Consider the following 14,201-nt stretch of genomic DNA (forward strand, 5'->3'; position numbering starts at 1 on the left):
CTCCGTGCCTCGGGCTGGTATCTTCGGAGATACAAATCAACGAACTCCTCCAAATGCATGTATTGTACAGCAAGATAGAATATACAATGATCGATATTATCATGCCTCGTAGTCACTCGTTTCCCACCCTTCCTCGCTTTCACTTGCACTCCAAACAGACCGAGTAGGTTCCATCTGTTCCTCGGTCTTGGTGGCAGCAAGCGCAGCCGTCGCAGCGGTAGTAGTAGCCATTTGCTTGGCCCACTTCTTATTATGCTTCGCCTTGCGAGCATTCTCTTCTTCTTGGCGGTCTTTCTTAATACGCTCCGCTTCCGCTAAGGCTGCCCGCTCCAGGAGCTGCACATACTTCTCCACTGCCGGTGCATATGCCTGCGCAAGAGGGAAGTCCCCGACCTTGATACGCATGAAATCCATCGCGCTACTGACGAAGCCCTCGTACTGGCCCCATTGTTGGCGAGATCGAGAGAGACTGATGTCGTCGGATAGCGGGGCTCCTTGGGAGATCATGGGCTGGTCTTGAGGGTCATCGAAGGGGATATCTGCGTCTGCGGGCTCATTCACGGTCACATCCGCCCGGGGCGGGGCGGTTTCTGCGTTTTGATTCTCCACAGAGGCAAACTTCTGGTAGCGCTGGCTGAAATGGGTGAGCAGGACAGCGCGCGCTTCCATGCGACGGCCAATCTCGATCGCCTCAGTGGAAGTCGAGTGGCGCTTGGCGATAGCCATTCCGCCCATGTCATGTTGGAAAGTGGCCTCGTGAATGAGCACGGTTGAACCCTTTCCGATTTTGGCGAACTTGTCTGATGGTCTACAGTCGCCAGAGTAGGAGAGTTTGAAGCCATTGGAGAAGACAAGAGACACGGCGAGCGAGCCCTTGCAGTGCTTAACACGGCAGGTAAGCAGATTTTCAAGGCCAGTGGCAGACTTGAGGAGAGGAGTGAGGGGGTTGGATTCGTCGGTGAAGCTCAACTGAATCCGACGACCCTCTGTTAGGCGTTGGGAAAATTGAGTGGTGAGTTCAGAGTCTTTGGAGTCAGGATGCGCGCATAGAGCAAGAACTTTGTCAAATCCGATGTCCTCAACCTGGGAATACTCTTCCAGCCAACGAAGCATTGCATCGTCGGACACAACACTGAGTGGCTTCTCTTGGAGGAACTTGGACATGTTAGTCTCAGGGCTGGCCGACGAACCAGGTCCATTCTTATAGACCTCCTCGTACCAAGCCTTGATGACGGTGGCCGTGCCTAGGTGGTGATCAGCATGCAAATGGCTGATCCAGATCATGCGCAGGTTCTGGAGCACTTCGCGAAGCTCTGCGGGGTTGAAGACTCGCTTCAGCTGGCCGAAAGTATTCTCGCCACAGTCGAGCAAATAGTAGCCGTACCCAGGAACCTTGACCAGTGTGGCGGAGACATTACGGTATTTGGATGGGACGGAGGATCCAGTGCCCAGTGCGATAATCTCTGCATCTGCTCCGGGCCAATCTGCCCGTCGCGCTTGCAACATCTTCTGGAAAGCGGGCTTGGCCACGCGTTTGCCTATGACGTCCATCCGTTGCTGGATGGAACGCGGGACACTATTCAGTTCTTTGGCTGGGTTGAAGAGCGGCATCACCTCTTCCGTGTTGATGCCGAATTGAGGCTCCATGTTGATGATGAGACCGGGTTCAATAGGCTCTAGTGGAGAGTTCCCGCGGGCAGCGACTGCAGATTGTGAGCCGGTGTTGGGGGCACCGGGTTGGGGTAGTGTCACATTGTCGTGAACTGGAACGGCGTAGTTATCGGGCCTCAGACGAGCAAGTCGAATGGTTGAACCAGCAGAACTGCCTAACGCCAAGTAGTTCGGACAGTAGTCTGTACTCGACACGGTGTGCTTACAGTGAGGCATGCTGGCGACGAACTCCTGGAATTTGGGATGCTCAGCAACTCCCGGTCCAAGAATCCAGATGAAGACTTGCAGGCCAGTCGTCACAGCGGGCGACTTCCATTCAGGCCGGCTAACCATGTCCTCAAGGTACTCGGACGATGGAATTTCCATTATGGCGGTGCCTTTGCCCAATCGCGTCTGCCCCAAAACCATATCTGGAGTGATGGTCTTGCCATCCAAAGATTGAACGCTCTTGCCCATCGTTAGAGCTGCGTAATTGGGGCCCTTCTGAACCTTCAGTTCTTGGGCCTTCTTTGGGTCAAATTTTCCACGGATGTCGTGGTTCCGCACAATATAACAAACTGCCTCCTTCGAGGGGGATGTGGGCGGTAGGTTCTCGACCGCCGCACCCGGCCAAGGCTTTCGGACAAGTACCCTGATATCGGGGAGGGGTTCCTTGTCTCCCGGCACGGGGCCTTTGTATTGCTCAAGATCCTTGGTCTGCGGGTTGCGAACAAAGATGGCTGCAGGCATTTGAACCTCAGCCAGTGGGGTCTCATGAAGGGTGTCCATTTTCCATGTTGAATTGAACATATCCTGCACAATCGCTTGCCTCACCATCAGGTCCTTGGCACGTTGGTTTATGTGATCCGCAGGCTGTTCGTTTCCCTGGAACTCGTCGAGGCTCCGCTTCCGCGGACTATGCGACCGCGTAATTCGAGGGCTGGCTGAGGGTTGAGGCTTGAGAGGCAGGGCCCAGACCTTGATGTTAGAGTCGGACCACGAAGGATTCGCAAATGGATCATCGGCGCCGATAGGCGTTTCCTGCGCGAGTGTCTCCGAGTCATATTCTTTCAAGTACACAGGTGTTCCTTTGCGGAACACAAACCGCCGAGCCGTAGCCAGGGTGTGCGTGAGATTGGTAGCACCATGAATCGTCAAGTGACTTCCCTGCTCCAAGACCTCGCCGTCCCGCTCGTAGGTCTTGCCGGGTCTGAGTGTAGGTGGGTCTTCTTTGTTTCCCTTCCCTTTACCCTTATTACCACTCTCGATTTCTGCCCTGCGTGTGGCCTTCTGCCGTCTGTCCTCTTCAAGCGCCGCATTGGAACTCGCCAAGGTATCGGCAAGAGTCAGAATGATGCCCATTAACCCGCCTGTATTCGCCCACTCCGTCCGTCCAGTGATAAACACATCGGTAAGGAGACCGAGCTTAACTCCACGCTCTATGCATGCGCGCTGTAGTCCTTCTGACACTTGACCGAAAAAATATCGCTTATCAGGGAAATTGAGGCAGATGGCGGTGCCGGGGGTATCGGCCGTTGGGGTCGTGATGACTTGGTAGAAGAACTTCATGCTGGGAGCTCCTGTTGTATAACTTCGGACCGATGGAATGATTTCGAGTTTAGAGGGTTCGCAGACTAAGTAGTCGTCGAAATCGGAGCGGTGTCTGCTCTTCACGGAACCAGCTGGTATCACGTATCCTTTGAGGTTGACTGCAGGTTGTCTGATTCCAAGTGGCGAGGACTTCTGTCGGTCTTCTAATTTGCTAGGGTGGTGGATCTTCCTCGGGCTCAAATTGGGCCTTGAATCTCGCGGTCTTGGTGGATCACGGGTTCTAGCGCTGCCGTACGATCGGAGCGTGGATGGCGAAATTGAGGCTCGTGGGAACGCGCTCCAGGCGACTGCACGAATGGCTGCGGTTGACAGAGCACCGCGCAACCGTGATGAAGCCAACTTGGTGGAGTATAGGGATAGGGGTGAAAATGCAAGATGCAGCAAAAGAATGAACAATCAGAGCATAGGGAAGGAATAAATTGAGTTGATAAATTGGCGGACCGCGGAGAAAAAAAAGAGATCGAAATTTGCGTCATGGCCGGCAGAACAGCAGCTCATAGATTCTGCCAAGAAGTACGGAGTGCGCAGTATTTGAGTCGATCTTTCCAATTATTAGATACATAGAGGGTCAAGTATTGTCAAAGAAGATCACTGTCTGGTCAATTTGTTTGGTTTTACGGATTTTGGACGTGTTGTAGGTCTGGTCAAGGCAATCCACAAGCTCTCCTAACTACATCCTGAAGTCACTACAGCAAGATCTCTTGAAGAAACATTGTATTTGGCTGAACTACATCCAGAGTATAGGCTATGCACTAAAAAGGGACAATCATATGGCCGTATAAAGGTTTGGACTTTTACTCCACACGGCCTTCAAATACGCCAGGATAATAGTCTCAAATTCCAGCGAAACAGGTTATCGTGGAAGAATCTCGATAACGGAAAAGCAAAAGGCACAAACCAAAAGAGTAGACGCCTTGAAACACCCCGGGGCATCTGGAAGAGATAATGGATGACCGGCCAGTCGCAAAATATGGCGGGGTTTCATCAGAAGTGTAAGAACCACTGGACCATGACAGAGCAGAAGAGAGAGACCAGAATGCCGATGAAGAGAACCACATGTACAAAGAAAATGAGGCTTAGAAAAGCAAGACGCTGGTGGGGGAATCACTGAAGGTGGGATGTGGCAAGTGACACACGCTCGAAGGCGGCGTCAATGCTATTGCAGAGGGCGACAAAGGTTCTCTTGGCGGAGGTGCTGATTTCGGAGTTGTCAACGACGAGTTCAAAGTGGGTGGCCTTCTCGCTTGAAACGCCTTCGAACGCAGCGCCGGCACCGATGGGCGGGGTATCAATAAAGAGAGCAAAGGCAGGATCAGACTCGTCAATCTCGACATCGGGATTGGCAACACCAATGTCAGACGGACTGGAATCGAAGGTAGGACTATCAACAACGGGAGCCTCATTCTTGGAGCTCTGGGGAATACCGAAAGACGAAGACTTCCCGGACAGAAGCTCAGCATTAAGGGCCGGACCTTCAGGAACTTCCGTGACAGCAAACACAGGGGTGTTACTATAGTTCATGTCGATCCCCGAGTTCCAGCCAGCGTTGGTCATGCCCATGGTGGTGGGAACCATTACCATGTTGGGCTGAGGGGTTTGCTGCATCTGGAATTCTTGGCCGTGGTTGGCGCTGTTGTCCTTGGGAATGGCCTGCATATTAGGCTGGGGTGCTTGCTGGGGTTGGGGCTGTTGCTGAGGTTGCTGCTGGACCTGCTGCTGAGGCTGAGCGGGCAAAGTATCACCCATGTCGTTCAAAAAGTTCGAGAAGTGAGGGGATCCCAAGAGCATCCGAGCCAAGTCGTTCAAACGAGCATTCTCTTCATAAAGAGCGCGGTTTTGGAGGCGGACCTCGTGAGCCTCATTGGTTCTAGCGGCCACCTCGCTCTCAAGCTGCCCAATGTATTCTGTTGAGAGGCATTAGCAAAAAGAGAATGGCTCCATATCGAGGTGATCAAATACATACCCTTACGACGAGATCGGAAAGCGCGGGCGGAGACTTTGTTTCGCAGCTGGCGACGTTCTTTGCTGCTGAGCTTCTTGCCCTCCTCGCTAGCGAGAAGACGCTCATCTTCGTCCATGTCGGCCTCATCCTTGCGGGACTTGGCCATATGCGGCATACCATTCGAAGGAGTGGGGGAGCCCTCGCCATTGGCCATGGCGTTCTTTCGCATTTGCTGCAGTAGACGAGAGATACGCTCCTCCACCACCGGATCGGGATTGCGGAGACCACATGCTTGGGGTAGAGCACCAGGTCCTTGATCCGGACGTTGCTGCATTTGATGGCGGACCATTTCACTCTGCTTTTGTTGTTGGGCCCTCGCCATCGCAGCCTGCTGCTGATGCATACCCGGGTACATACGGCCAACCTGTGTGGATGGACCAGCCTGAACCAGCTCATTGCCTCCGATAGCGGTGGGGTCGACATATTGGTTCTTGTTTCCTGGGTTTGCCGGGTAGAAAAATGGCGCAGCATTCATCTGTTCGGGCTCAATATCCATCTCCGACGGGTTCCGGCCCGGTGCGGTATTGAAATCAAATGGTACATCTTCTCGCTTCAGGTGGTGACCAGCATACACTTCAGCGTTCACGGGAAATCCCGGGCCGTTATTGAACCCCATCGGAACCTGGTTATACGACATGGAAAGAGCACCAGGGGGTAACCCAGTCTGTTGTCTGTGTTCGTCGTATTGATGGCTCGGGGCCTGGAAAGCGAGAGGAGACTGGCTGCTCGAAGCGAAGCTAGCACTGCGGGCATCGCTGGATGTGAAATCGGTACTTGCGACCGACGGTTGGCTAACCATGGCGACCTTTGATCGGGAGGGGTCGGATGTGTATGTGAGTTGATCGAAGTTGATGAAGGAGTTAAGCTCTTGGTCGTAGTTTGCCGGTGGCATCGGATTTTCTGCGAGAGTCGCCATGTTGATATGGGTGGAGCCTGTCCCTCGACAGCGTAAGGATATGCTAGATAGCGTTCGAAGCGGAATACGTGGTATGGATAGTATAGGAGGAAGTTGAACGAGAGATATGGATTGTTTTTTAAAGAGGGAAATATAAAGATGAAAGTGATCCAAAAAAAAACGAAGGTCTAATAGAGTATGGAGTTGGATCAAGATGGAGATGAAAAGGGAAAAAGGGAACCAAGGGCACAGGGGAAGGGGACCAGTGTTCCGGAATAGCAACGGGGCTTGCGCGTCCTTTCTTACTCAGCGGGGCACGAAGAATGTAGCCAATAGCGGGGCTGCATTGCCACTTGACGGGGCTTGTTTACCATACTCGTACGCAGCGTATTGTGGGACACAGATTTTATGTTTCAAGATTCAATAATGCCAGATCTACCTACACAATGCTCTGTACCTGATATACAGATACTGCGTACTCACTCAGCTCTCATATACTCCGTATGCCAATTATTTGGGTCTTTGGAGCGTGGTTTCCTTATATGTCTTGACCACCTGCCATACTACCTAACACCTATGCTCTTTCTCCCTGGGGTTCAGAATGTGGACCGATCTCAGGCAGCCACCAATCAATCCCATTGGCTAAAGGAAAGAACTTAGGGCTCGGAGTTACTGCTCACGTCTCGTATTGTAAATAAACACAGTTTGTGCCCTTTTCCCGTACACGGGCACTGTACTCCGCAGGAATCTCCCTTCATGACGCAGGTGGCTGTGTCATGTCTCTGTTTATCAGAGACGAACGATTTGACAAAAGTTACATTCCTCAGGTGTTGACTCGCATCATCTGGAATTATGCGAACAATCTCCCGGTAGGGAGTACTCCATACGGAGTACATTTTCCTGGGAAGTTGGAACTCCGAAGTAACCTACCAGCCTCTTCCAGCTAAGAGTGACTATCCTTGCGCTTAGCGGCCTCGTAGCCAACGAAAGTTCTCGATACCGGCTAAACAACGGCAATTTCCATGTAGGCTTCTCAAGTACGGAGTGCAATAAGCTTTCCTAGAGTTGAAATGGGCAAGGTGTCTAGGCTTCAACTGCTGCTTTCGCCGAACTTCCGTGCACGTGATGGAAGGAGCTAATACACGACAGGCTAGCTTGTCCGACTCTATCAAGCGCTAAGTTTTAAGTTCCTCACTCTCCAAATGGGTTGGGTCGATCCTTTTCCTCTACGGAGTACATGTTCTGCGTTGAGCGCATTTTGGTCTACATGAGACGTATTGTGGCGGTTTAGGACATTTGCATTTGTCTCTATGTCTTCCTCTCAGATCACCCCTGCAGCTTAACCAAATGTCAAAATTGGTCAGACACAACAGACGTGGTAGAGTGATTAGAGTCTACAACACCCGCTCTTTCGAATTCGAGAACGAATACGCCCCAAGTTTCAGCCATTAAGCCACCCGCTTTCCTGTCTCCACTGTCCAGTGATCATCTAGGGCTGAGGCGGATACAATATCCGCTTCCTGGGGTGTCAACTGATTCTCTGCAAATACGATACGATTATACGAGGCTGAACTGATCCTGCGCCTCAATCCTACACAGGCATTATAGTATTCTGTGTCTTTGTATGTCTGCTTGCTCTTAAAATAAACACTGGAAGTCTATTGCGCACTCATCTAGTGTCGGCTGTGCACTGTAATGCAAAAGATGCTGCCTAAATTTGATAGCAATGAGCCAATCATTCTATTCTGTACACTGGAATTCCAATCAGAGCGGCTCTTGTAGGTATTACGGCCGGGAGTCTAGACCAGAGCCTTCTGCCAGATATCAATATCTGGTTGTCTACTGTTCTGAAGACCTGTCCTGCTCTCATCTATGCACCTGTCTATGAGGTCACAAACCTCTTCATTACAAAACCTTCAACCGCATTGCAGTTTGTGTGGCTGACGATTTACCTTGGAAGCAGCTCTAGTCCGAGCTAGCCGTGGACATTTATAGATGTTCCAGACTTTTGGGGTGAGAACCCCGTATGAGCCGATCTGAGATCCATATATCCGTTTATTCCGTAGTCCAGGTTCACTAACTAACTAGTACTCAATCTAGCAGCTAAGGCACTGCCAATTTGACCTAAACCCTAATCCCTCCTAGCGAGGCTGAGCTACTTCTACAAGGTGCTGACACGATTGTTTCCCAGCAATTAGTCTCAGCTAAAGATTGTATTTGTACCTCGAAGTAGCTGTGTTCTAGCTTGTTTCCCTGTGACTTATGCAAAATGCGCTTTTCAGACTTTGCGATGTTCTCATAATATCGAGAGCCGAGACAAAAAGAAGCCATCAGGTTCTCTGACTCAGAAGACTTGTCTTCCTAGGTAAAATGCGACTTCGCCAAGGCCCAAAGGTCAAGCGCGGAATGTGAATGGTTGCCTCAGGCGCTAAATATTCCCCTTTTCGGACCCCGACCGCGGAATATCTAATTTCTATGTGTCTTCTAATACAATGGACTCGCTACATTAGAGATACTTAATAGAGTCATAGTGGCACAGATCTGATTCTGCACGGGGCTTGAGAGTAGATGCGACCTCTCCTTGCTGTTCTAGGTATTCGAGGCTGTCCGAACCGAACTATATATCCGTGCACATTCTCTCGTGGCTTCAATAGCACTGATTGGAGACTACCTCCTGGACAAAGCATCCAGAACGCACCTGAAGATCAACCGGATTCCACATTCTGAAAGTCATGACTTCTGCCCCGACAATTCTGGCAACGTGCAAACAGACACGGTTCCATCTGCTAGATGATAATCCTTCGCGGGAGGTATGAACCAGAACAGCTGCGAAAACGGCCTCACGATCACTGACTGGAATGAAACTGATCCATCCGACAGATTGACGTGGAGGGGCTGAACATTATAGTTACATCTTCTGCTGGATCCACAGAAGATGCATCGAAACCAAAGGCAAAAGGGAAATCAAAGGCCAAGCCTGCAGGAAGAGAGCTTATCTCGGATGCCCACTTACGACTCAAGGCGGGCGTCCACTACGGACTGCTAGGTCGTAATGGGACTGGGAAGTCAAGTAAGACAGTCCTCCGTGGTATCTACAAAGCTTGTTTTATTAATCGTTACAGCGCTCCTTCGAGCAATGGCCGAGAAACTCATTCCTGGCATCACGCATGCGACTCGGATTGCAATTTTGCAGCAGACCGATGATCAGGACGATGGTTATCTTGGAGGAAACTTTAGTCAGGACAAAACTGTCTTGGAATCAGTCCTTGGCAGCGATGAGACTAAGAACGAGGCTGTTCACACGGCAGAATGTAAGTAGGTCCTCCTGAATTAAGTTGGACTTGGATGGCTGACTAGTTCACAAGTTCTATCGAAGAGCTTTGAGGCCGAAGACCCGATGCAGCCCGTACGAGCAATTCGCAAGCTCCGTCATCAGAAAGCCGAGAAGCAGCTTTTTCTGGCACATAAGAATGCAAGCCTGAAGAGCGGCGCACGAGGTCTACAGGCGAGAAAGGAGTTGAAGGCAGCCGAGGCAAAATTTGAAGCTGCATCGGAAATGTAAGGATGAAACCTCCCGTATTAACGACTATAGCTTACCTCTGCTAGGCTGGCCCAGGATGTAGATGCCATTGACGCAGAGACTGTGCAGTCAGATACCCAATCCGCCGTTGAGACATTACAGAATTTACAGTCTCAACTCGAAGACGTGAGACTTTGCAAGACAACCATCCTGTGCCCCGCTAACACGAAGCTAGATGAAACTTGCCGATCTGGAGCAACAGGCCCGTCGGGTTCTCCTTGGTCTCGGTTTCAAGGAAGATGGGCTGGGGAAGAAGGTCTCCACCCTCTCAGGTGGTTGGCGTATGCGATGCATGCTGGCCAGTGTTCTGGTCCAAGATCCAGACATCATGATTCTCGATGAGCCCACCAACTTCTTAGATCTTCTGGGAGTAGTGTGGCTGGAAACCTATCTCAAACAGCTCCGCGAGACATCGGAGACCACAATCGTCTTGGTTTCACACGACAGGGACTTCATCAATGCTGTCTGCGAGGAGATTGTGATTCTACGAGATCAGAAGCTCACGTACTTCAGAGGAAACCTGTCCGCATACGAGCAAGATTTTGAGGAACAGAAGCTGTACCTTGGACGCATGAAAGAGGCACAGGAGCGGCAAATTGCTCACATGGAAGCTAGTATCAGGGAGAATATGAAGATCGGGAAGAAGACCAACGACGAAAACAAACTACGGCAGGCGAAATCGCGGCAGAAGAAGGTCGACGATCGGATGGGTCTTCAAGTAAGTGCGAGAGGCGGCCGGTTCAAATTAAACCGTGATCTAGTCGGGTGGCATGAGCATAACCGAGCAGAGATCGATGTTCCGGTGGATGAGAAAGGCGCGATTATGAGTTTACCCGATGCAACGGAGTTGCGTTTCCCGGGTCCCCTGGTATCGCTCGAGGATATTGTGTTTCAGTACAAGAAATCTGATCGGATTATCTTGGACGACGTGAACTTGGTAGTTCACCTGGGTGATCGTGTCGGGATCATGGGTCTCAATGGATCCGGGAAGACAACTCTACTGCGCGTGTTGACGGGACAGGTACTGCCTTCCAAGGGCAAGGTATCAACTCACTCCCGGCTAAAACTGGGCTACTATAGCCAGCACTCCGTCGAGGAATTGCAAGAACGTGGCCGAGGCGAACCCGGTCTAACTGCACTGGGCTTGTTGACGATTGAGACCGAGGGGTCCTTGAATGAGGGTGCTATCAGAGGTCTACTTTCTTCAATGGGGCTATCAGGGCGTACTGCATCTGATGTACCCGTCTGCAAGTTGTCAGGTGGACAATTGGTAAGTAGGGTGCATCAACAGCTCAAACTTGCAGCAGGCTAATGCTCTCAAAAATAGGTCCGCCTTGCATTGGCTCGAATTGTCTGGAGCGCACCGCAGCTTCTCATTCTCGATGAGATCACCACTCATTTGGACTTCCACACAGTCACTGCATTAGCTACGGCTCTCTCCTCCTTCAGCGGCGCTGTGCTTCTAATTTCCCACGATCGTTTTCTTGTTCGGTCTGTGATCGAGGGCAAGCGAGACACCGAGCACAAACTTGATGAGGATTTCGAAGGGGTAGAGGAGGAACAGACCGAGGAAACGCAGAGGCGGCGGTCAGTCTTCGTGATCAAACAGGGTAAGATGACCGAACAGAGAACTGGCGTGGAGCAGTTCGAGCAGAGTCTCGTGAAGCGAGTGCATAGGTTATTACCGGCTCTATAGTTTAAACTTATTTGAAGGAGTTTCGTTTATGACCATGTTGAAATGTTGATGCAAGCCGCAAGGGACCCTGAGTTCGTAGCCTGAGGCCAGACACCATGACACATGACGGAGACCGCCGATTACCTCCGTTTCCTTACACCACCGCCTATGATTCTGCCGAATTCTCAGAATTCTGCCACGCTAACCTGATTGCGGTTCTTAGTCCCCGACTCAGCACGCTAGAAGAGGCAGGCGGTATAATCCGAGGGGCGGCTGAGGGAACTGAGGTAAACCGCCGAGAGTCTCCAAGCGATACGAGACCAAGCGATACGAGAGACATCCCCCTCCTTCCGAGGACTTCCTGCATATAATCCCGGCAAAATGCCATATTTGACCCTTTGCAAAGAAAATACCCTATAATGGCTGGCCTGTGCAAGCGGATTTTGTCTTGCCCCAGGATTACCCGTCAGTCCTGGGGCTCAGTGGCAATACAGACGCGACCACAGAGCACTCACGCTGCACCAAGACCCGACGCCACCGTCGCCGCCTCCCCTGAATTGACCCCTCCGCATAGCTCCACGGAAACATCCAGACTGTCGACACTCAGGTCCGCGAAGCCCTTCTCCGAGTTCCTGACCGATACCTTCAATCGCCAACACGACTACCTCCGCATTAGCGTCACGGAACGATGCAACCTCCGATGCTTGTACTGCATGCCCGAGGAAGGCGTAGATCTTTCACCCTCTGCGAAACTACTTACTTCGCCTGAGATCCTGTATCTGTCGTCGCTATTTGTTTCACAAGGTGTGACCAAGATCCGATTGACGGGCGGAGAACCGACTGTCCGCAAAGACATCGTGCCGTTGATGCAGGACATCGGCAAGTTGCGGTCTAATGGGCTTCGGGAGCTGTGCTTGACAACCAATGGAATTTCACTGCATCGCAAATTGGACCCGATGGTGGAGGCTGGACTGACGGGAGTCAATCTAAGTCTCGACACGCTGGATCCGTTTCAGTTCCAGATCATGACGAGACGCAAGGGCTTCGACGCTGTAATGAAGAGCATCGACCGCATTCTGGAAATGAACAAGGCCGGTGCGGGGATCAAGTTGAAAATCAATTGCGTCGTTATGAGGGGAATGAATGACCGAGAGATTCTTCCGTTCGTGGAACTGGGCCGTGAGAAGCCCATTGAAGTGCGCTTCATTGAGTACATGCCCTTCGGTGGGAACAAATGGAATCAACAGAAGATGTTTTCCTACCAGGAGATGCTGGCTGTTATTCGCGAGAAGTATCCCACGTTCGAAAAAGTGGCGGATCACAAGAACGACACCAGCAAGACATACCGTGTTCCTGGGTTTGAAGGCAGTGTGGGCTTCATCACGAGCATGACGCATAACTTCTGTGGTACTTGCAATCGCCTGCGCATCACTAGCGATGGGAACCTCAAGGTTTGCCTGTTTGGTAACTCCGAGGTATCCTTACGCGATGTCATTCGAAAGGAAAACGGCGGAAATCCAATTGATGAGGATGCAATGAACAGTTTGCAGCTATTGGAAACAGTACAAAAAGCCGCCCGTCTTAGTGACGAGGGCGGTTTAATGAACGAGCGAGAACGTGAGATTCTCGATATCATCGGCATGGCGGTGAAACGCAAGAAGGCGAAACACGCTGGCATGGAACAGTTGAAGGATATGAAGAACCGTCCCATGATCCTGATCGGTGGGTAGCCTCTTCTTTCACGATTGGAAACATTTTATGACTTATATACCTGGATGGACATCTTTTGTACACTGGAAAATTGGCGAGATCTACTTGATACCATGTACACATCTTCATGTATTTGGAGGAATGATTCTTTGAAGCACCACGCTGATAGCTGCACTAGATAAAATACCGAAACTATTGAGTCCAAGGACTGCTTGGCCAAATATCCCTGTACACATGCTTTCGCACCCCCCTGCATCTTCCCAGATTCGTCTGTACCATAATGGACGTTCTCGCCCATCGCCCTCTCTCCCAACCACCTCAGATGCCGACCTCCCTCACCTCACTCCCTCTAAGACGGTGCACATGACTCAGATCACCGAGAAACCCGAGACAAAACGAGTCGCCACAGCCGCCTGCACCGTTTCTTTCTCGAACGCGCGACCCTGGGATATCCTACAGAAGGGACAACACACGCACAAAGGCGATGTGTTCAGCGTCGCCCGGATCGCAGGCATCATGGCAGCAAAACGGACCCCTGACATTGTACCTCTTTGTCATCCTGGCATTGGCATCACTGGGGTCGAGGTCAGTGTGGATTTGGTTGAGCCTGGGCACAGGGATCACGGTGCCATGAATGTTGTGGCGTCGGTCAGCTGCTTTGGTCGCACGGGAGTGGAAATGGAGGCTATGACGGCTACGATGGGTGCAGCTTTGACTATTTATGATATGCTCAAGGCTGTGGATAAAGGCATGGTCATAGGCAGTGTTCGATTGTTGGAGAAACAAGGGGGGAAGAGTGGACATTGGCTACGGGAGGAAAAGCTTGGTGATGGAATAGACTGAGATAGAGAAGAGTAGTCTAAGTCTGAGTAGAGACTTAATCTTCATTCTTCTATGCGGTAAAATACAAGTCTTCTCTCCTTTTGTTCTTTACTCGGTCTTCAGCCCTATACTACCGTACACCGTTGGAACGGTTAAATCCCTCACCCACTTTTCTCGGATCTTTTCTTTTCCCTCTTTCACCTCTTTCTCTATCTCCTGGTGAGAAAGCAGACTTTGCAGTGATCCAGTTGGATCA

General features: G+C 51.1%; 4 protein-coding genes across 4 annotated transcripts; 2 read left to right on the forward strand and 2 right to left on the reverse strand.

Moving 5' to 3' along the window:
* Nucleotides 1-99: 99 nt before the first annotated feature.
* Nucleotides 100-3,219, reverse strand: N7515_007542 (ribonuclease Z; the record flags this gene model as incomplete). Its single annotated transcript, XM_056668286.1, has 1 exon — nucleotides 100-3,219. The coding sequence occupies one exon, from the start codon at nucleotides 3,217-3,219 to the stop codon at nucleotides 100-102; it is 3,120 nt and encodes a 1,039-aa protein (XP_056521882.1).
* A 1,146-nt stretch (nucleotides 3,220-4,365) lies between these two features.
* On the reverse strand, nucleotides 4,366-6,179 carry N7515_007543 (bZIP transcription factor; the record flags this gene model as incomplete). The annotated part of the gene is made up of 2 exons (XM_056668287.1): nucleotides 4,366-5,165; nucleotides 5,225-6,179. 2 exons carry the CDS (start codon nucleotides 6,177-6,179, stop codon nucleotides 4,366-4,368), a joined length of 1,755 nt encoding a protein of 584 aa, XP_056521883.1.
* Nucleotides 6,180-8,890: 2,711 nt separating this feature from the next.
* On the forward strand, nucleotides 8,891-11,434 carry N7515_007544 (ABC-F family ATP-binding cassette domain-containing protein; the record flags this gene model as incomplete). Its single annotated transcript, XM_056668288.1, has 7 exons — nucleotides 8,891-8,968; nucleotides 9,039-9,228; nucleotides 9,281-9,469; nucleotides 9,524-9,716; nucleotides 9,765-9,864; nucleotides 9,914-11,008; nucleotides 11,066-11,434. 7 exons carry the CDS (start codon nucleotides 8,891-8,893, stop codon nucleotides 11,432-11,434), a joined length of 2,214 nt encoding a protein of 737 aa, XP_056521884.1.
* Nucleotides 11,435-11,871: 437 nt separating this feature from the next.
* On the forward strand, nucleotides 11,872-13,966 carry N7515_007545 (molybdopterin cofactor biosynthetic protein; the record flags this gene model as incomplete). The annotated part of the gene is made up of 2 exons (XM_056668289.1): nucleotides 11,872-13,135; nucleotides 13,302-13,966. Coding segments are annotated over 2 exons (1,929 nt in total), but the record flags the coding sequence as incomplete, so codon positions are not given.
* Nucleotides 13,967-14,201: the final 235 nt, after the last annotated feature.

This window comes from Penicillium bovifimosum (genome assembly GCF_028826915.1).
Source record: "Penicillium bovifimosum strain IBT 22155 chromosome Unknown utg000005l_segment0_segment0, whole genome shotgun sequence".
Classification (NCBI taxonomy): domain Eukaryota; kingdom Fungi; phylum Ascomycota; class Eurotiomycetes; order Eurotiales; family Aspergillaceae; genus Penicillium; species Penicillium bovifimosum.